The following is a 21,543-nucleotide window of genomic DNA, read 5'->3' as shown; positions in this document are numbered from 1 at the left end:
GGGTTCTTACCCAGAGTGAAGCCTCTGTAGAGCTGCAGGTATGCAGTGAAGAGTCGAGCCAGACAGCTGAGCAGTTTGCCGCTGGTTTCCCCTCCATAGAGCTCATAGCAGCAGTGCACCAAACCGTAAGCCGAGGAGCCGTAATGAGCTTTGTCCAGAACCCCAACTAACAGCTCCCCCTGACGAATCACCACCTGAACACAAAGACGTACGAAAGAAGAGGAGAAGCAAGCGTCAACGCCCCGAACCAAAGCAGAAGTACACGATCCCTGGCCTCCTTTAGTAACTGAGTAATTCGAGTATTTTTGGGTCGAAGACTGTACATACCTGAGAGTCACACATGCTCTCGGGTTGGTACCCTGGAGTGGCTCGTGGTGGGACCTGGATCCAAGCCTTACTAGGAATCTTTGATTTGCCAGCCAGGTTGAGAGGCACAGCTTTCTCTGGGATCACATTCAGCAGGAGGGTCGACACCACCTATGAGGAGCACCGATCATCACACAAGAGATGTTGAAGCCATGAATTCCTTATTTTTAGTATTAGAGTTCAAGACGATGGATAATTAACACGCTGACCTAAACTCTTTCATTCAGCTTCCAGCATCACGCTGAAAAGCTTCTATTAAAACCAAAAATCAAATGTACGTTCGCTCACCTGTTTTCCCGTCCATAGCTGCTGTGGTTTGAGTATCGCTGGAGGAAGTAACTTCACTCTGCCCGGTTTGTCTGTCAGCCCTCTGTACACCAGCTCAGTGTACTGGTCTTTGGTGAAGAAGCAGCCTCGTATTGTCATCCTTGTTCCTGACACCATGTGGTCCTGGATCAGGCCTGCTAAAGGTTTACCATCCTGAGGAGAGAAGAACGAGAAGGTAAAACCTGCAGTTCATGAGAGGAAGGAGGCCCTTACTCCAGCGTCACAGTGGAGTACTTCGATGCACGGGATGGAGCGTTGTCCTGCATAAAAACCAGAATCAGGTTTGGGAGTTGAGTTTTAGTCCGTCTTTAACCCCAAAAGGTCCAACTAGCTCATCTTTAATAACGCCAGTCCAGACCAGAACCCCACCTGCACCTCGCCGGTTCATTTGTCTTTTTAACGTCAACACACAAGTATCCATCTTCCTCAAAATTTTGAGTTATTTTCTCAAAATTTCGAGAAGTAAATCGAAATTTTGACTTACTTTTCTCAAAATTTTGAGTTAATAAGTTGAAATTTCGAGTTAGCGCTGCCAATCAGTAATCTACGTGAATGACATCATTTCCTTGTTACCTGGAAGCTGAAGCCCTCAGCTACAAATGCTATGCTAAGCTACCAGTAGTACAGCCAGTCATGAATGCACAGATTGCTGAGTATTTTCAGTGTGGCTTCACAAATGATGAAATCCTTGTGTTATTAGCTGAATCACATGGCATTACTATCAACGTACTCTCGAAAGCGCTGATTTGTTGCGATCCGGTTTTGAGTGCGCGTTAGTCTGCGCCATATCCTTCTGGGTAACAAGAAAATGACATCATTCATGTAGATTACTGATGGGCAGAGCTCACGTGAAATTTCGAGTTATTAACTCAAAACTTTGAGAAAATAAGTCAAAATTTCAAGTTATGGATACTTTTTTTTGTGGCAGAAACGGGCTTCCATACATGGGTCATTAAAGCCAGAGGCTGTATTTCCATGAACAGGAGTCTCCCCCTGCTGGCCATTAGAAATAAAAGAGGGTTTTTATTCATGGTCGTCTTACATGTACAATCCAGTCAGTTTATAACATTTTGCAGCTATAATCCCTGAGAGTGTCGGGCTGCAGTGTTAACTGTGAATCCTTTGTACTCTCTGCATACACACACATACCTTGGGGACGAGGTACTGCTGGTCAGTGCTGACTAACGTGTAGGCCTCGGCTCGGCCCAGCTCACTTTGAGGGAAGTGAGCGTTCATTTCATCCCCATCAAAGTCAGCATTGTAAGCTTTACAGTTGGCGTAATGGAGCCTCAGCACCTGGAAGATCGAGTTGAGATCAAGTACAGATCAAAGTAATCCACAAAGCACGGCGGCTGAGGAGCTCGGAGCTACCTTCTCTCCTGGTAAGATGCGTGCACAGTGGGCTTGGATGGACGGTCTGTGCAGAGTCGGCTGTCTGTTGAGCAACAAAACATCTCCGTTCTTTATGTGTCGATTCACCTGAGCAGACAAAACACAGCTAGTGAGCGCTCACGCAGGCGGTTAAATCTGTGACTGACTGCTGTTAAATCCACACAGCTGACTTACGATCTTCATGGGCATCTTGCGTGGACCCGGAGAGGGTGTCAGCAGCTCCTTGGCCACCGCCTCCCTCTGTGCGAGGCAGGTAGGGGAGAGGATGGTTTTCCTGCCGTCCTCGTTTATCACCATGGAGGCACCGGGGTGGACGTTGGGCCCGTTGAGAACGGCCTGCCGGAGCTCCTTCACATTCCAGGGAGTGACTGGCTGAGGGTAGGTCAGCTTGGTGGCGAAAACCTGCACGGATACACAAAACAGCCAGAAAACTTTGAGCTCCAGTCCTGATACCATTTTGATCTCCTCTTCTTTAATAAAGGTAGGGATGTACCATAGGTATTCCTATCTCGTTGGTGCCTATGTACATGTCTGGGCAGATGACAGATCTTGCGGCGTAGTCCACACGTTTGCCCATCATGTGTTTCCGAAATAATCCGTCTTTCTTCTCAAGGATCTGTAACGTAATGTGAGAAACTGTAAGGTTTACTTGCCTAAACCCTGGTCAGCTGTGCTCGTGCTGGTGTGCAGCGAGGTACCTGTCTGATCCCAGGGTATTTCTCTGTCATCAGTTTGTCCATGTCGCTGTCAAAGACGATGTTGACGTGGCTCTGGAGGCGGACCCACACGTTGTACAGTTTATCTGTTAGAGTCGCTCCCAGGATCCCGGACAGAAACGACTGGTCCGTCTGCTCGAGAGCCTGAAAAGAACCACGTCCACTCTGCCATCACAATCTGGATGGAAGAAACGCTTCGGCTGCTCAGCTTCTTACACTCTTCATGTCTCATCGTCTCTGACTCACCTCTGTCTCCGGGACAATTTTCTCACCAGCTATGAGGGCCAGGAGTTTTCTTATGATGTCACAGTCCTTCATGACAGCCTGCATGTTCACTGTCTGACCGTTAGTAAACATCTGGTCACCCAGGCGATTGATTGGCCGATACCTGACAGGGAGGAGATGAGGAGTGTAGTGTTTGAATAAAAATAAGCTGCTTGTACAGCAGTAACAGATTACAGGTCGGAGTGGTAGGTGTTTGAGTGTAAAACAAACAGGTGCTACTCTGCCAGCTGTGTAATGTTGTACCTGCATGGCGGGACCACAAGCAGCTCCAGGAAGAAGAGGTCAGGGTAGAAACTGCTTCCCCCTTCTTTGGACCACATGCTCTCCTCCAGCCCAGAGAACAGACACTTGAGGAAGAAACCTGAAGAAATAACACAAGTAATGCTTTGAATTCTGCTCTCTCACACACACACACACACGCACGCACGCACGCACACGCACACACACACACGCACACACACGCACACACTAAAGTTTCGTGGCTGTAAGGTGTGCACGCAGGTATTTTTATGACTGGCCACGTTATACATGTATTTGTATGAGAGCATGAGCACGTTCTTAATAAATGCAGAGCAAAAATAAACAATAGTAAAAGCCAAAGCGAACTCTATACTCTAGTTTTTTTAAACTTGTTACATTGCATTTTACACATATGTAACGAGCAGCTTCTTTCATGTTGGCTCTCTAACACACACCCAAACCAAACGTCTAGCTTTAAATACTCAGAAATGCTATAATCTCCTCACTGAAACTGGAGTAAGCATCATATTTTAATACACAACAACCTTCCAGCACAATGAAGTTTGACAGAGCTGAAAAGCAGCAGAAGTTCTCTCTCGTCTTAATGGGCACTTTGGCCAATCACAGGTGTTTTCCTACTAGATCACAGGTCAAGCAGTACACGCTGATCTGGGAGAATAGACTTTAAATCTCACATGCAGCTGAAAGTCAGGGTTGACTTTTAAGCCCACAAGAGACATGTAGGTAAATGTGTCTGCGTGTGTCTGGAGGGAGGGGCTTAGAAGAGCCTTAAACATGTAACCTGGAGCCTTTACTTCTGGCCTACCTTCCTTTTCCCACACTTTGTTGACGTGCTCTCGAGCAGTGCTGGCAGTCATGTAGACTCTCTTTCCACGCAGCAGATCTTCTGCAGGGAGACATCGTTATGGATCAGAGTTAGGAGGCGCACATAGCCACCATTAAAACAGACGTATATAGAATCACCACAAATCACAATTAACCAGACGTTTGTACAGCAGTGACACTGCATGAAAGAAAAGGCGAGTTACGCAGCAGCCGTCGAGCTAACAGAGTCAGCTTGATTTTGTGCCACGTGTCCGGACTGTGCTGTGTTTTGTCTGTTTATCTGCATTTCCTGAAAACACTGCTCACCTTCAGTTTTGTCACTGGTTTGAGCTCCTGATGGCATCGTGACAATCAGCTTACTGTTGTGTTCGTGACGCACTGTAGACCTGCCACAACTACACAAACACACACAGAGTGCATGATTACATCACAATAAGGGACAATATATTGTTTATATGTAAGTATAAACCTCTCCATTATCATCTATTACATTACAGTGAGGGATGATTAAACTTTGACTTGAACACGACTTTGGAGCAACACTTTTTAACACTGACATCCAGTAAAGACACTTTATTTGCTGAAATCAGAAACAGGATGAATATCAGCTGATAGATGTGTGCATTCCTTCGAGTTACCCGCAGTGAGGACACTTCCTGGTTTTCATATGGATCTTCCAGAAGTCGTTTATCAAACTGCCTTTCTTCTCAACCAAGTGCTTAATCTGAAACACACACACATGCCAAATAAACAGAAAAACTGCACAGCTGACACAAATGCACATCGCAATCTGATTTACGTGCGGTTTTATTTCATTCACAAAACATCTCCATGCATTTCTTCATACGTCTCGAAGTGCGTACTCACAGGTTTGGTGTTCTCTGAAGTCGCTGCGTTCATTCCAACTGTGGCGTCTGTAAACACCTGCAGCACCTGCACGACCTCATCGACAGTCGCTTTGACATTCTCCTCCATGTACTAACACAAACACACACACAGAGTCAAATGAATGAATCAAACACAAAGAGACTAACACTGACCTGTGATAATTACAAAGCACAGAGAAGCAGAAGTGAAAAAACAAAACAGTGAAAGACCCCATCGTAGGAGAAGCTGCTTTGCTAACACGCTGCAAGAGTCCAAACTCGGTTAATTTCTTTTTAAATCCCTTGTAAAACTAACCACACCTGTCAACACTAGTTTGCTCCGTTTACTACACCTGGCCCTGTGTCGGTGCACTTCATGCCACCGTGAGTGCAGAACCCACCTGGCCGAGAACTTGTTCGATCTGGTAGACCTCCTGCATGGCTCCGTGGTCCAATAACTTGAGCTGGTTCAGCAGCAGGTGCATGGCAGCTCGAGGACATGTTAGCATGTGACACACCAGGCACGAGCCACGGATCAGCAGGTAGAGTTTCTGAAGGAGGAGAGAAGTCAGCGCAGACATTAAGGTGAGGAAGGAAAAGCAGATGCTTAACACTGCTACTCTTTGTAAGCGTGTATGTGTGCATGTGAAACGCTTACATCAAAGAACAATGGATTGTACACAGGTAGAGGTAACTCTATGTGTCCAAGGTGGCCTGGGCAGTTGTTGAAATCCTGACAGCAGGTTGAACACACCTGGGTAAAGGCAGCAACACACAACCATAAAAACATGAAAACAACACATTCAACTGATCATTATTTATTCCAAAATCTACAGATTGCAGGACATTATGAGCCCTTTTTGGTGGATTACTTCCTGAAGCTTTAGCTGTACAGGCATAAAACATAAATGGGAAATAAAATGGTACGGACTAATCTGTGACAAATGCGTGGTCATGTCTGAAGATCTTAGAGATGTACCTCTTTGATGTCTGCTGGTCCCAGAGCCAGATCATACAAGCCGTTTGGGGCCACATTCCCAACACCATCCAGGAACCTGAAGTTAGTGATGGCTTTCACACTCAACTTTCTGCATGAGGGAAATTCGCAAAATACATAGATTATTAGAAATGCACCAGTTTGTAAACCAAACCTCAGCTTTCAAACAACAGCTTGTTGGAAATTAAGAGGACATTAGTCATGACAGGGGCACATCAAGGTTTCACTGGCTATTTTTGAATCATGGTTCATAAAGAAAGTTCAGATCAGACATTTTTGACCTTATTATCGATGCATTATGTCTTTACTACAGTTATACTTAATTTCTAGCAGCTCTTGGGTCTGTTCCGAATAGGTGCATATCTGTGTTTACTCGATGACACGTTCTTTATCACAGCATACTGTGAGGCTGGACTGTAAAGTAGCACAACGGTAATAACCTTATAACGGGAGGCCCTGACTGTCATTTACACGTTTCACAGATGAACACACAATAATAATAACAACACAGCAACCAGAAAACATACTATGCACTTTGTGAAAAGCCAGAACCTCTCATCACGCTGTCTCTTGCGTGTTGTTTTGAACTAACACTTAGCGCGTAGCTAAAAACCTAACGACCAGCTCCCTCACCTTATCTCTTCGGCGGAGTAAATGCCAAACGACATGCCTTCCAAACGCCGCCATGGCACTTCTTTTCCGAACAACATCTTCTTTGGCGGGGAATTATTAGCACTTTTTACCCGTTTACAGAGATTACTTCATGGCGCTCAGTGAGAAGCTATTCCTCCTGTTTCACACGTGGGGCCGTAACACGTAAGTTTCCACGACAGGGGAGACACGAATAGGTATGACTAAACTTTCCACAACACCTGCTGGATGTTTAAAGTTTAAATGACCACACTTAAAGATAAATATTCGTTTTTGTTCTATGTGAAAGGGAAAAGTGCACTATATCCTCCAAAATGTCACTACTTGTTATTTAACACCCCCCTCCGTCTTAGCACAGATAGTTTCGTCCCTCCCAGAATCCTTCAGTTTGTAGCAATATGGCGGCGCCCGGTAGGCACATAGGGCACTCTATGCACAGAAACGGGCGATTTCTTCTATATAACCTCGAGCAGCTGTTGGGCCACAGGTAGGACGAGTTGATAAATGGTTATTTTAAATACGGGCGTTATTCATTCGTCTCCTATGTTGTGTTTTTTATTTGTTGCGACATGAGTGCGACAGCTGCAGCAGCTAGCGCCGTCTGACAGGAGGTCATGTCTTCACGTCGTTTACATCAGAGAGCTGCTAGACGTGTGAAGCCCCAACTAACCAGCTACCAGCACGGATTCTTAAATGTCTACATTAGTGAGGAGAATAGTAACTAAAACGTTAAAAAGCGTCACACCTGCATTACCTACAACCATTAACTGCCTTTTGTAATCCTCGGCACATAAGAATATATCTGACACAAGGAGCTAGAAGTGCTGAATAAGCTGCTGAGATGTTAGCTATGACGTGTGAATGTAACAGCTGAAATGTCCGAGTTTGCTTGGGGGACCCTCTGCAAACAAGCAGGTCACAGATGAAACAGTGGCAGAGCCTTACTGATGTGATGTCTGGCCAATACGCTTGGACGATACCAGATGTACAGTATGTGACTGAGATACATCACCGTGAAAGCTTTTTGTTTTCACACACAGGAAGTGTGGGAATGAGAGCGAGGCAGGTGTAACAGTGAAGATGTAAGGTACAGAGGTAGTGATGGGCAAATTTAAATTCCTGGGCTCAACCACCCACAATAATGGATAGAGGACGAGAGGCTAAGAAGAGAGCACAGGGAAGGTTGGACACAAGTGTCAGGGAGATTTGCGACAGAAGTGCAGTGGTTCCCAAACTTTTTTTTTGCCCCCTTCATTTTTTTTTTTAAATTCATACCCCCCAGAGACAAATGCAGAGGGTTGGTGTGACTGAAAAGGATACTAGAGATGGAGTGAGATGGTGGATTATTTGCCTCTAAAGGGAACAGCCAGAAGAAGAAGAAGAATGCTTGAAAAAACACCCAAAATCACACATTTTGTCCAGGGAACCAGCTGTGACACAAAGACTGTAGTATTTACCATATATACAGCAGATAGTGGCTCCATGTTAAGTGTCTAAATAGTAAGGACACTCCGACTGATATTCTGGGTCAGTACTGATCTAGCTTTACCAAATAACTATTAGCCAGTAACAATTTATGTAATTGTTATTTCTTTTGTACTGATCATTTTTTGAACATTTCGCCAGCACAAAAATAATGTGACACAACAGATAAATATTAAGACTTGAGCAAAGCAACCCAGACACATAACAGTTTCATTCTAGGGAGATTTGTCGTGTTGACGTTAGTGGAAAATAAACTAGACCGCTGTTAAGTGAAACATAGTTTGGAGAGCTTAATTTCAGCCGACAGACCTGTGAGGATACGATGATACATCATCCAGTTAAAGCAGGTGTAGCGCTGATTGTGTTTTTAGATTGAAGTGTAACAAGGATGGAAAAAATCATTCTGGCTAAACTGACAAAAATGATCTTTTAGGGGCTTCGGTTGGACCTCAGCTCTACGACAGCAAGCTGCAGAAGCCAATAAAGGTAAATGATATAAATTCAGTGTTTATTAGTCAGTGGGTTAAATTTAGGAAGCGTTTGGATTTCATCAATGAGTTTAGTTGAGCAGGAAAATATCGAACTGGAAGGAGCATTTATTACATCAAAGCCAAAGCTTTCATTTTTAATCTTCACGTCTCGTCAATTGTGTTGCAGAATCCAGAGAGTCCGTTGTCATCCCCAGGAAGAAAACATGGTATGAGCTGATCTGACTGTGAAGTGGGCTATTATAGCCTTAAGGAAACCTCTCATGCTCACAGCAAATGACACATCTTTTGTTTAAAGTGTTCTTTGAATGAGGCATTAAAATCATGTTTTTCTTTATCAAACAGGAGCAGAGAGGCAGTGCTGGAGGCGCTGGCTTCAACTGTCAGCAGGGTGGGAGCACCTTCACATTTTTCACTGTATTCATGAAGCTGGATTTTTAGCTTGGATTGACCACCTTTTCTTTTCTTTGCCCCTGCAGGATCCCACAGCATATCCCTACCAATTCCAGGATGATCCTTACCTCTCTCCCAGGACTTCTACTGAGTTTGTATGTTAAAACATATCTTTATGCTTGTATGTATATTTAGGGACACTGTTAGTTACATCAGACAGTTTCTCTTTTTATTTCATTCATTTCAAGAGTCTTAGATCAGGTAATGCAGACAACTTTGTTTTTTGCCTGTATTGCTCATTACTCTGTGAGCAACCTAATAAACCAGCTTTATTGTATCTCTGCAGAAGCTGTTCTCTCTCTCTCAGGAGTCGGGCAGATCTGCAGCCAAATATATCGTCAACAACAACCCCAAACTCTTCACTAAAGACTTTGCAGAACCTCATATACCCGTAAGAAATACACAGCAGTGCGTGGAGGTGTGGATATGTAGTGTAGTGCTGCTCTCGTATTGTGCAGTTCCTTTTCATTAAGCAATTGGTTGTCCTGTGTATGTGTGTCTGTCTGTATGTGTGTAGTGTCTAATGCCAGAGACTGTATCCCTGCATCTTGAGGATGTGAGTGAGGAGGCACTGAAGGAAAGGATCACCCTGAGGAAAGTTACAGCTGCTGTTGACATGTATGATGAGTTACTGCAAGCTGGTGAGAACGCACACACGCGCACACACACACACACACGAACACACACACACATGCACACACAGCATGAATATCGTAAAGCTGTACTCCAAATACTTATTTACTCTGCTATTGTGTGCATCAGTAGTATAGGTGTGTTGTCTGCAGAAGTTCTTTGCATTTTACAGAATGTTACTTTGGAGCTCAAAGCTTCACATTTAAAAATGTTTTTTTGCTTTTTTTTTTTCCAGGCACTACTGTCTCCATGGAAACAACCCATAGCCTGCTGGACCTTATCTGTCTCTACAGCGACAGGGACCCCGTCCAGGACGGGGAGCCACAGACAGACGACGCAGTGAGTTCCCGCCTGACGTAACATTAAAGTAGCTGCTCCAATGAAAAGGACGTTAGCACTGCAGGATACTTCTCTGTTTTTGCTCTGCAGGAATTCGGAGAGGAGCTGAAGAAAAGGAAAACACGAGTCCGCCGAGCTTCAGACTTCCTGAAGTTCACCTGGAAAGAAAACAACAATGCGGAGAGAATCTTTAACCTGCTGCCAGAGCGGGATACACGCTGTTACTCTGCTCTCATCAGAGGCATGGTCAAGGTAGGCGTGCATCAGAGTCACAGCCTAAATGCAGGCCTGCAACATTGCAACAGCAGTGAAAGGGTCATTTTAGTGTATCTTAATATTTGTGTGTGTGTGTCTGTGTGTGTCCCCACAGCATGGAGCCTATGCAAAGGCCTTCAGCATGTACACAGATATGCTTAACAACAGGCTGACAGGTGAGCTGCTTTGGTTAAATACTGTGTTGAGGTCACGTCATTGTTTCTAGCAATCATGTGGCCTTTCGTGTAGTTATTCTTCTCATCATTTAAATGAGTCTTGAACTTAAATTGAATGAATTTTGTGTCTTCTTACGGTGATAAGGAAATATGTTGTTTCATCGAAGATGGAAAAACTGGAGGACTCTTACAGCCCGACTCACAGTTTAACTGTTGGTGTTGTTCTTGACCTGTGATGATATGCTGTATACACTGTGGACACAAGTATTGGGTCACAACTCTTTGAATTCAACACAACACCAGCAGCTGCTGTGGGTGTAATAAGGTGGCCAAGTACTTTTGGCCATATACTGTGTATTTTTGTATATATTATACATTATATATGTAATCTGTTAACTAATAACCCTTTCTAATCTTTTACCTTCAGCTGATGTCCACGTCTTCAATGCTCTGATCTCAGCAGCTCCAGACGTCCGAGACAAATTTAATGAGCGATGGGACCTCATTGCAGTAAGACCCTTCACACTGATTTATTGATCGCTGCTGCACAATGCTTTTGTATTTAAAAAAAAAAAAAGCAAACACACAAACACACACAAATAATTTGTCCTGTGGTAAAGAGGTTTTGCATTTACATACAACATTTAATAGGTTTACATTAAATTAAAACACCAACAGGTCGTCACACAGTCTGTGTTTGGAAGCTTTAAAGCTGGAGTTCCCTTGCAAAAGCAAAAGAAATCTTAGAAACACATCTGTCGATGTTTCCCTCTGTGTTGTGTTGATGTTGTGTTGTCAGTATTGTCTGCTGTGTGAGTTATAACAGACAGATCCTCCGCCATCTTTGCACTGGTAGTTTGGTCGTTTCCAACCTTTCAAAGCTAAAAGTTCATCGCTCTCTTCTCCATCAGACCCTTTCTGGTCTCCTAGTTAATATTCACAGTGGCATCTCCTTGTCTGTCTGCAGGAGCTGTTGAACCAGATGAATCAGCAGAAAGTTCGTCCTAACCTGTTGACCTTCAACAGCGTCCTCAAAGCTCTGAGACGCTGCGGCTTCTTGGCCAAAACACAAGCTCTGCACACTCTGAATGAGATGAAGGCGCTGGGGATAGGTAACACTGCCATTCGTGTTTTATTACCTGGTGTTTTACAGGCAAGTCTTATTTTTTCCTCTGAGTGTGTGTATGTGTGTATATGTGTGTGCGTGCAGCTCCCAGCCTGGCCTCCTACAACCACATCCTGGCAGTCTTTTACAAATCAGGTAGCCCTGCAGTTGCTCTTATACGTGACCCTCACAGGCATCTGCGCTGTTTGTCGGCTGCATGCTTTAAATGTGCATTCACCCCATGTGTTTCCTCTCCAGCCTCTTCTGCACAGAACAACACTGACCTTCTTCAGGAGGTGATAGCTGAGCTGGAGGGACGCATCTTCACCTGCCAGGACCCTGACGATGGTATATCACGGCGCACGACAGATTTGGCGAATGTTTCCTTTTGTTTGGGTAGAACAAACGTGTGGACATGTGGATGGTAAAACTGATGCTGTGTTCTCTCTCTGTCTCTCCAGTTCTGTTCTTCTCCAGCGCAATGAGAATAGTGAGTCCTGCTTTAGAGCCTCGACAGAGTCTCATGCCAGCGTTTGATTCTTAGCTCCCAGATCATTGGTGACACAATTATCAGTCATACATTATAATTAAAAGAGGCTATGCCCTGCTTATACAGCGTGACCTGTTTCCGCGTGCATGCTTTTTGTCCTTGCAGTGTTTGGACAGTAAAGATCTGGAGCTGGGATATAAAATCCAGAGTTTGGTAGATGTCGGGGAGAACTGGAGGCTGCTGGGAGACTCCTTCCAGCAGAGCATTTACTAGTAAGTAGGAACCCTCAGCTAACTTCTAACGATATGGTCGTGTAATGCAGTATAATCACTCTGAATCTGCATCTGATCCACTTATAAGCAGTAAACGTGGGTAGGTAAACAACCATTCTCCCTCCTCTGCAGTGGTCGCTTCTTCAACCTGCTGTGCATGATGGAGCACATTGATGTGGTGCTGAAATGGTACAAGCAGATCATTCCCTCGGTCAGTGCATATCTGCTTCTCTCTGTCTGCTCCATGTGCTTATATTATACGCATATATGTAAATGCTATTTAAATATATGCATATAATGTCTCAGTTAGTTATAATCTGTCATCTTTGCAGTAAGAGCTGTGGTGCTGAAACAGTTTCCGGGTCACGTGCACTAAGTCGAGAAAAAAGAGAAAAACACTGATTTGTTTTGGAAGATTCTTTGGCTGTCTCTGTCTTATAAAGGAAAAAATAAATAAATGAATAATAGGTTTCACCTTCAGTCTTGCTTTAACTACCTTTCCTTATATCCTGTGTTTGTAGCTCTACTACCCCAACCCTCAAGGAATGAGGGACCTGCTGCAGGCCCTGGACACAGACAGCCGCCTGGACTTGCTGCCTTCTATATGGAAAGGTGAGTTCCAAGATGCACTGTTCAGTGCATATCTTGATAAAGAGTAGACAATGCATTGATTGTTTAAAAAGCCCCTTCCTCTGCATGTCAGGATCTGTCACACTCACCTGTTTTTTCAGACATCAAGACTCTCGGGCATGATAACAAACCCGATCTGGTGGAGGAGCTGCTCGGCCTCATGGTCAGAGAGAAACACAGTCCTGAGGTCAGTCTGACGACATTTGTGTTATCAGTTTTCGCCATCAGGACAGTGATGTCGAGCGAGCTAGTAATGCCGACCTGAGTGTGTTTCTATGAGCTCACCTGCCTTTTGCCTGCAGGTTCAGGAGTCCTTTGCAGCATGTGCTCTGGATGTAAAGAGTGTATTTGATTTGAGGCCCAGTATGGAGTGGAGCGCCGCCTCCCTCTCACACATCACCACACTGCTGCTGCGAGCTAACAAGACCCGACAGGCCTGGTGAGAGCGACAGCCGCACGTGTCAGGAGGAGAACTTTTACTGTATTCTGACTTGGCTGCAATCTAATGTCACCTTTTCTCTGCAGGGAGATGCTGCAGCTCTTCAAGTCCAGGAACAGAGTTCCTTCGTAAGTCTCACTTCAGACTAGACTCATAATGAGTGATGACAATGACAAAGCCCACACTACTTCATCATGTCACACATGAACAACAATTGCTGTTTTTTTATGCATTTAGGACATTTTAAAACTGCTAGTAAAGAGTTTGAAAAGAAGACAAATGTCTTCACAAAAAAGAAATCCACTTTCTTCTTTTCAAGCTCTCAAAGCTACTGTGAGCTTGATGATCCAGAACCTGCACAGACAAACCCTTGTGTTGGCCGAGTTGCCTCTGACCCTGTTTCCTGCTGTGTTACTCTACAGCGAGGGGCTCTTGAACAACTTCCTGTCAGTGTGCCACAGTGACGGCGACTCCCAGAAAGCAGTGGAGCTGGTGCAGCTGTCTGCAGCCTTCTGCCTGCCAACAACATGGAAGCTGGCAAAGAGAGCACTGGCTGAGTTTGATCTGACTGAAGAGCAAAGGTAAGCAGGATACATGAGAGAGAGCGAGAGAGAGATCTTGATAGATAAATAGTTTTGTTTTTTAATTACAAAAAAACCTCAAGATTGGATATTTGGTTAAATTGCCCTTATCAAGTTACACTGTTACCAGATTTTATGGGTTGATATCAGTAAACCTGGCTGAGGTCCGGATTTTGACTAAACCAAATGTTCTACATCATCCCTCCACCCGTGGTTGGGGTCACTGCCCTGAGAAACATTCAGTTATGTTCAACATCCAAGGTGGCTGGAGGTTATACTCAAGACTTCTAAGGAAGTCTGTTTCCTTTGCTCAGATGTATCAGTTCCACTGACCATAAAACAGCCCCAGAGTGATGCATCCATCACTTTGTCTCATCTGTCCAAACATGCACGTGGTTAATCGTGGCTAGAAAATTCAAGCACCGTAAACCTTTACCACTGGGGGCAGTATTATGAGTTTAAACTTGCAAAAGATTTATTACAAAAAGTGCTTTTAAGACATAACATTTGTTGTATTGGATGGATAGATGGATGGATTTTGAGCTGTTGTTTTCCACTTGGTGAATGATTTCTTCAGACATCAGCAATGACATCATAGCTCCCAATCCCATTTATTCTGCTAAAGCTTACACACTGTATCTCGTCTGTCTGACCCTTCCAGAGCTATTTTATCTGAGCTGGAGGCTGCAGGAGAGCCATCTGACTGAGTGACCCACCGTAGACTCAAATCTTCTAAATGCATACAGAGTCTGTACTTTCCTTGATTATCTCTGCATGTAAAATAAATACAATGTGACCCCGTCCTTGTTTTTTATTGTTTGGTCACTAGGTGGTGCTGTTTTACCTGATTGTTTTCAGCTCTGCTTTTTATGAAAATTAGGTTTTGAGTGAGCATGAAACTATTTTAATAGTAGAAGAAGAGCATCTGAAACGTATAAGTGCTTCTTCTGATTCTACAAAATGAATACATAACAACAACAACAACAACAACAACAACAACAGATTTACTGTCTAAGACGGATGGTCTACAGTTCATGGCAATTAGCTGTGTTGGTGGAGGGGAGGGGGGGGGGGGGGGGATGCATTCAGTGTGTGTGATAACAAAACAACTTCCTCAACTTACTGATAAGCTGCTTCCTTAAATGTCATATTTTGGGATCTGGAATGCTGCTTTGGCCGTTCTCAGTGTCTCCTCATAGCCCTCCTGCATAATTAGAAGAAACTTCCAGATGTTAAAAACAGTGGTGTTCCTGCAGAATCAGGTATGCACACTGAGGCTTTCTGTCCTGCGTGTTTGGACAAGATGTGCCGTCTGTCTGACATTTATGTATCATTCCATCTCATTCGAACATTGCTCTGGACCTTTAACACTAAATTTTTAAGGGCAAACTTTTGGGGCAAAGATTCATTCAAGCATTCAAAAACAACTTTACTACTTATTGAATTTATTGCTATTGTGTATTTATTTTTAGCTGCAATCAGTACAGAGAAAACACATCATGTCTGTACCTGTGTGCATGTGGGAGATGCTGGGAGCAATATAGGTGTGTTCGAGCGTGTGTTTCAGTCAAAATGGTTTTCATTCCACCAATCATCAGCCGAGCTGGCAGCACGACCAAATAAGGACAAGTGGACTGAAGAAGAAGGGGGGGGGGGGACTTTAAAATGGGTGTGGTCTTAGGACAGAGCATCGTTCTCAAGAGGAACAGCATATTACCACACACACACACACACACACACACACACACACACACACACACACACACACACACACACACACACACACACACACACACACACACACACACACACACACACACACACAAACAAACAAACACAAACAAACAAACACAATCGTTGATGGACCTGATTTAGGACAGACATGAGAAAACACCCTCCCTCACATGCTCTCACTTCACCCTTATTTCTTCTTCTGAAACAAACCTGAACGATCCAGCTGATGACACTCACCTATTTAAGGCTAACTGTGGGTGTAGCTAAGGGACGGAAGTGCCCTGAACGAGCCGCAATGACAGGACGCGTGTAAAGTTACAACACCAGAGTTTAATTTGCCTTGATTAAAGGATGAAATGTAACCAAATACTTAATACCTTGCAAAAACAGACACACGCACACACACAGATAATGCCCGGAGCAACAGTGGAAGTAGAAGCATTCTTTTCTCCCACTCCTTAACTGACTCAGCATGAGTGCGCAGTACTGCAGCGGAGGTCAGAGGTCAAACCTGTTCACAAACACAGGATGTTTTTAATACCTCAGTCTGGTAATAGCAGGTTGTTGGTGATAAAAATGAAGGGACATGAGAGGAAAAGATCATCGGCAAGAGGAGGATAGGGGCTCTCGTGGCACGCTGATTCTAGCAGGGTAAGAATTTCTGAGACAAAGCACAGTGAGAAAACGAGCATGAAAGGTCAAACGGCATAAAGTGGCTCTTAATTTCTACTCAAGAAGGGAAGGACAGCAAATAACTTGCTTCTGCCAGTGGCACACAGTGAAAAGAGCAAAGAATGAAAATTCCACAGGTCATACTGGTTTGACCTCAAAAAAGCATGCAACTGTAGGTACAGGTCTCTGATGGTGAACCCGCCAAAGCGCAAACTTTGGCGTGACCGTGCTTTTGCTGTAGCAACTCCAAAACCATGGAACGATCTGCCTTTAGAGATTAGACAGGCCTCTTCTCTGCCTGTTTTTAAATCACCTCTGTACCCTGCCTTTGACACCATGTGAGATGTTGGTTTTAGTTGTAGTTTTATTTTAGTTCATTCTATGCTATTTAATCTTATTTTTATTATATGGCTGTTTTAATTTTTTTTTATGTATTATGTGTTTTATTGATTTATTTTTGCTGTTTTCTTTCATTCTTTTGTTTTTAACTTACTTTCTGTACAGCACGTTGGTCCTGTGCTGGGTAATTTAAAGTGCTTTATAAATAAAATTGGATTGGATTGCAGTAATTATCATAATTAGTATTATATTTATTTATTCTCATGACTTATTTTTATGATTATTATTTCGATTATTCGCAAGTGCTCTTGGTGACACTAACTTTAAAGTGAATCTAAGCTGAATAATAAGTTGAATAGCTAACTGTGATTAAAAGCCAACTAGAGAGATAATTAACTGCACATCATTAAAAGGGAATAGTAACAATAATAATACAGCGCTGTAATGTAACAAATAAATCACTCCCAGTTCTCACTTCTTTGGAGTATTATATGTTCTGTAACAGATTCTGATGATGTCATAATGTGAGTTACTGATGATGCTGCCACAACATGTTAGAACAGTGGTATCATGACATCCCTGGTCTCTTTCAAAAACACGGGACTATATAAAAGTTTAGGATATGAAGTATAAAATATAGTAAACAGTATAGTCATGAAGTATAGAATGCTTCAGCTGACATATGCAATAACACCCTCTTACAGTGATGTCGTCCAAAAGGATCGTGCACATACTGCATGGACTTAGACAATACTATGTTGTCTGTGTGCTTTTAATATATTGTCATATTCAAATACATGTAAAGAGGAACGCCCACATGTGTATATCAAACCTGGTACAGTTATGGGAAAATGTTAACCTTCAGGTGTTTGATCAGTCCCAGCTCCATCCATCCAGACACAGACGACACGATGTGTCGCTGGATCATGACACCATCCTTTTTACAGACAGTGTATGCTTTCTCTACTGTAAGTTGCTATGGTGATTCTCACCTTTTGTGTGAGAGCCTGTGCTAACAGGTGAACAGCATGTATTGATTTGATTTAGACTTTTAATCTTCCATTTGTGTGAGGGAGTTTTAGGACACACTGACATTGGATAACGCTGTCTGTCACTGAACCTGTGAATTTCCTGTCAAACAAAACGTCTTAAGTTACTTTTTGTTGTTTATGATAATATTTAATTTCCAGCTTAGTGTGACATCTCATTTAAGCTCTGTGAACTCATGGCAGTATAATGTAGCTTAATGGCTTACCACTGTTTACTCTGATTAACGCGCACCACAAAGAAAGCTGGCCACACAGCTGGGCAATAAAATCCTTACGTGGATACACAGTGTAAGCTTCTGTTCGGTGTGTCTGAACATGTGTTTAAAACAATCGATCCATCCTGTCAAAACTTCACAATGCTCAGTCAGTCGGTCTGTTCCTGACTCTCTCCCGTCTCCTGCTGGTCCACATCTCTTTCTGTTTCCTTGTGTTTTTGTCAGTGTGTCTCACAGGCATTACTGGAGAGCAAACAACACTCAATTTGAGTCTGTTTGGCTTACTCACGTCCTATCAGCGCTATCACATGAGCTGGCTGAGCAGCTTCCAGCTCAAATCCAAGGTTGTTGTGTGGCTCTGTGGACTATGCTTCAACTACTTTTTCCTTTGTCATTTCAATTATAATCATGGGCAATGTTTGAAGTTGTATTTGAAACAATTCAATATACATTATTATCCTATTATTGTGTAACATTACAAGGCACCAAAAACAAGGGCACTGTGTAGGGCCACACCTTTTACTCTTGCATGAATTGTTCATTAGTGAAAATCCTTCACTAACAATGGAAATGAAGATGCCAGCTCAAAATGGGTACACTTTTCATTTTTGAAATGAATTCTAACAACAATTAAAGATGCTTTGACACTTTGTGACAACCAATCCCATCATAGGGTTGGTTGTCTCTATTGTTTCAGTAAAAAATGGTGGTAAAAAATAAAGTATAACTTTTAATTTCTTTTCAGACCAAGACATCCGTGAGTTTAGACATGAATATCACCTGGTGCTCCTTCCATATAAACCTTGAATTTGAAGTAGTGATAATTTGTGTGAACTTTTCTATGTACAGTCCTGATCAGAAATTTAAGACCACTTGAAAAATGGCAAAAAAAAAAAAAAAAAAAAAAAAATCATATTTTGCATTGTTGGATCTTAACGAGGTTCCAAGTAGAACTTCAACATGCAACAAGAAGAAATGGGATTGAGACAAAACATTTTTTGAGCATGCAGTTTCCTGAAAACAATCAGATCAGGGGAACACGCAGGATGGTCCAAAAGAGTGATGTTATTCTCCTGGAAGAAGTCCTTTGTCCTGCGGGCGTTGTGTACTGTAGTGTTGTCCTGTTGATAAACCCAGTGGTTACCACACAGACGAGGGCCCTCAGTCATGAGGGATGCTCTCTGCAACATCTGGACTCAGCCAGCGGCCGTTTGATGCCCCTGCACCTCCTGAAGCTCCATTGTTCCACTGAAGGGTAAAGCGCCTCCTCCACTGTGGCGTGTAGAAAACATCTCAGGTGGGATCTGCTCGTCATGCCAGTAACACTGGAAACCATCAGGACCATCAAGGTTAATTTTTTCTCATCAGAGAATCAAACTTTCTTCCATCTTTCAATGTCCCATGTTTGGTGTTCTCTTGCAAAGTCCAAACAGTCGGTTCTTTGGAGTTCAAGGAGACGAGGCCTTTGAAGACGTTTGCTTTTGAAGCCCTTCAGTCTCAGATGCCGTCTGATGGTTAAGAGGCTGCAGTCGGCACCAGTAACGGCCTTAATTTGGGTTGAGGATCATCCAGTGGATTGGAATACACAAGCCAATTGGATCCTCCGGCTCAGTGCTGGTGACATTTTTTGGGTCTTCCACTTGACCTTTTTTGTTCCATAACCCTCAGGATCATTTAAGAAATTCCAAATAACCGTCTTACTGCGTCCGACCTCAGCAGTGCTGTGAGAGACCCTGCTCATGCAGTTCAACAACCCGACCACGTTCAAAAAGGGAACGTTTTTTTGCCTTTGCCATCACAACATCATGACAGTGTGACTACCTGACAGAAAATGACAATGAATCCACAGATTTGCACAGATTTGCACATGTGGTCCTAAGTTTCAGTGCTGATATAATCTATCCATTATTAAAGCCACAAAACACCTGAGAACAGATGATAGTATTTTTAACATTTCCATTAAAAAATATCAGTAGTTCCTGGTATCTGTTAAAGACAAACAGCCTTTTTGTTTGTCTTTAACATTTCCAGCACATAGTCTTGACAGTAGTAAATGGCCTGTATTTGTATTTGTATTACAAAGTAGTGAGCAAATCAGTTTATTATGTGCTTTAAACATCTGAGAACAAAAAGGAATTACATTAATATCAAACTGTCTCATTAAGAGTCACACAGGTCACGGTTTTGACATATTGTATGCTCCTGGATTGCCATGGGTACAATCCTATTTCTTAGACAGATTTCCACTAGTGGAGCTGTGGGAAGAATCTGTGGGCACATTTCTTTTCTTGTTTGAACATTCTCTTTTTAGCATCAATATTTCTCATCCTCCAGTAGTTGGTGACAACCAACCACAGCATCAGCAAGACAGCCTTCCCCAACTGACCTACTGACAATCATTTAAGCTAGCTGAAACAATGAACAGCTGACTCCAATCAAAGGAAATACCTTGAGCTTTTAAATGAATTTCTCAGATGACTAATATCGTGTGAACTTTTAATACAAAAACAACAACAACAACAACTAGTGTGTTTTCCACAAAATGACCACTACACTAAAATGGACAGATTAGGTCAGACGTGTGATATCAACACAGTTTATAGCGGCCTCTCATGTGGCGATAACAAGCAATGGGACGACCAACCCATGTTTTTCTCTAAGTGACACAAATTTCTATTCTAATAAGTCATTCTTTTATTACATATGAACACAGAACCAATGATAAAATGCAAAGTTGAAAGCTATGTCCCAAGAGTTTTCAAACGACAATAATTCTGTTTTTAGAAGTGGAACAGAGCCTGCTCAGCACTGCCTTTGCTCCCTGTGTAAGTTCATGTTGTGGCTGCTGGACTGGGGTCAGTATGCACTCAGCTGTAACATCACTCTAGGTGCTAGCTTTGCATTTGCATGCTGTCTGTGCGGATGCTTGCAAACAGCTCGTGTTGTGTCAGCAGTATAAGGCAGTTGTTTCTGTCCTGGATGCAATTTATACTTTACCATCACCTTCTTGTTCTTTTATGCAATAAATAAAGGTTTTGTCCATATCTGCGCTGCTCAAAAGCTGTAAATTTTCCTCCTCCTCCTGGCACCAAACCGAGATCTACTGATCGTAGTTGTGGCTGGAGCCAGAGCATATGATCTGAACCAACTTCAACAGGGTGGCATTTGGCTTTTATTTAAAAATATATGTATTAAAAAAAATGTAGTCACTTATGAGCAGCTGTGCTTCCAATCTTAAATAATAAATCAGTACACTCAGGCACCTTTACAGGCTACACAACAGATTTAAGGAAAAACGAGTGAGTTTAAACCAGATTATAAACAGGTATGTGTACAGGGCAGGAGAGATGCTTCCTCTATAGCTGCAGAAGTGATTCAGTGAACTCAACACACACACACAATGATAGCTGGAGCTAAGTTGTGAGCACAGAATATACTCAACACATTTCCAATGATTTTGGAGTCTTTCAGAGAGAACATAGTTACAAAACTGGAGCACAGG

The 21,543-nt window shown here is 43.0% G+C and overlaps 2 protein-coding genes across 4 annotated transcripts in view; one reads left to right on the top strand and one right to left on the bottom strand.

Moving 5' to 3' along the window:
* polr1a (RNA polymerase I subunit A) overlaps window positions 1–6,875 on the bottom strand; it is a 33,487-nt gene extending 26,612 nt beyond the window's left edge. For both annotated transcript variants that reach the window (XM_063500085.1, XM_063500093.1), the window contains exons 1-18: window positions 6,669–6,875; window positions 6,018–6,126; window positions 5,697–5,792; window positions 5,440–5,589; window positions 5,040–5,150; window positions 4,811–4,896; window positions 4,479–4,567; window positions 4,153–4,233; window positions 3,330–3,447; window positions 3,048–3,189; window positions 2,784–2,945; window positions 2,579–2,701; window positions 2,260–2,487; window positions 2,065–2,172; window positions 1,843–1,989; window positions 655–846; window positions 328–477; window positions 11–194 (exon numbers count right to left, since the gene is read on the bottom strand). In XM_063500085.1, coding sequence (XP_063356155.1) covers window positions 11–194; window positions 328–477; window positions 655–846; window positions 1,843–1,989; window positions 2,065–2,172; window positions 2,260–2,487; window positions 2,579–2,701; window positions 2,784–2,945; window positions 3,048–3,189; window positions 3,330–3,447; window positions 4,153–4,233; window positions 4,479–4,567; window positions 4,811–4,896; window positions 5,040–5,150; window positions 5,440–5,589; window positions 5,697–5,792; window positions 6,018–6,126; window positions 6,669–6,745 — 2,353 coding nt within the window. In that variant the 5' untranslated portion in view covers window positions 6,746–6,875. The remainder of the gene's footprint in view (window positions 1–10; window positions 195–327; window positions 478–654; window positions 847–1,842; window positions 1,990–2,064; window positions 2,173–2,259; window positions 2,488–2,578; window positions 2,702–2,783; window positions 2,946–3,047; window positions 3,190–3,329; window positions 3,448–4,152; window positions 4,234–4,478; window positions 4,568–4,810; window positions 4,897–5,039; window positions 5,151–5,439; window positions 5,590–5,696; window positions 5,793–6,017; window positions 6,127–6,668) is intronic.
* A 203-nt stretch (window positions 6,876–7,078) lies between these two features.
* On the top strand, window positions 7,079–14,835 carry ptcd3 (pentatricopeptide repeat domain 3). 2 transcript variants are annotated; one of them, XM_063488137.1, is made up of 23 exons: window positions 7,079–7,173; window positions 8,605–8,657; window positions 8,829–8,868; window positions 9,005–9,050; window positions 9,139–9,207; window positions 9,399–9,503; window positions 9,630–9,753; window positions 9,981–10,084; window positions 10,175–10,336; window positions 10,455–10,515; window positions 10,943–11,025; window positions 11,483–11,627; window positions 11,726–11,776; window positions 11,879–11,968; window positions 12,082–12,110; window positions 12,276–12,382; window positions 12,515–12,593; window positions 12,904–12,994; window positions 13,114–13,199; window positions 13,315–13,451; window positions 13,538–13,579; window positions 13,874–14,032; window positions 14,694–14,835. In XM_063488137.1, exons 1-23 carry the CDS (start codon window positions 7,085–7,087, stop codon window positions 14,737–14,739), a joined length of 1,998 nt encoding a protein of 665 aa, XP_063344207.1. In that variant the 5' UTR covers window positions 7,079–7,084; the 3' UTR covers window positions 14,740–14,835. The 2 variants fall into 2 exon arrangements, with proteins under 2 accessions (XP_063344207.1, XP_063344213.1); XM_063488143.1 differs by lacking the exon at window positions 11,726–11,776.
* Window positions 14,836–21,543: the final 6,708 nt, after the last annotated feature.

Source organism: Pelmatolapia mariae, linkage group LG2 (genome assembly GCF_036321145.2).
Source record: "Pelmatolapia mariae isolate MD_Pm_ZW linkage group LG2, Pm_UMD_F_2, whole genome shotgun sequence".
NCBI classification, from domain to species: Eukaryota; Metazoa; Chordata; class Actinopteri; order Cichliformes; family Cichlidae; genus Pelmatolapia; species Pelmatolapia mariae.
Note: the sequence above shows the minus strand (reverse complement) of the source record. Positions and strands in the feature narration are given on the sequence as shown.

Bases quoted from the DNA above. Each gene is read 5' to 3' on its own strand.
- ptcd3 (XM_063488137.1), top strand. From the start codon at position 7,085: ATGGCGGCGCCCGGTAGGCACATAGGGCACTCTATGCACAGAAACGGG. The intron at 11,969-12,081 runs GTATATCACGGC...CTGTCTCTCCAG, and splicing joins CTGCCAGGACCCTGACGATG to TTCTGTTCTTCTCCAGCGCA. The intron at 13,580-13,873 runs GTAAGTCTCACT...GTTACTCTACAG, and splicing joins TCCAGGAACAGAGTTCCTTC to CGAGGGGCTCTTGAACAACT.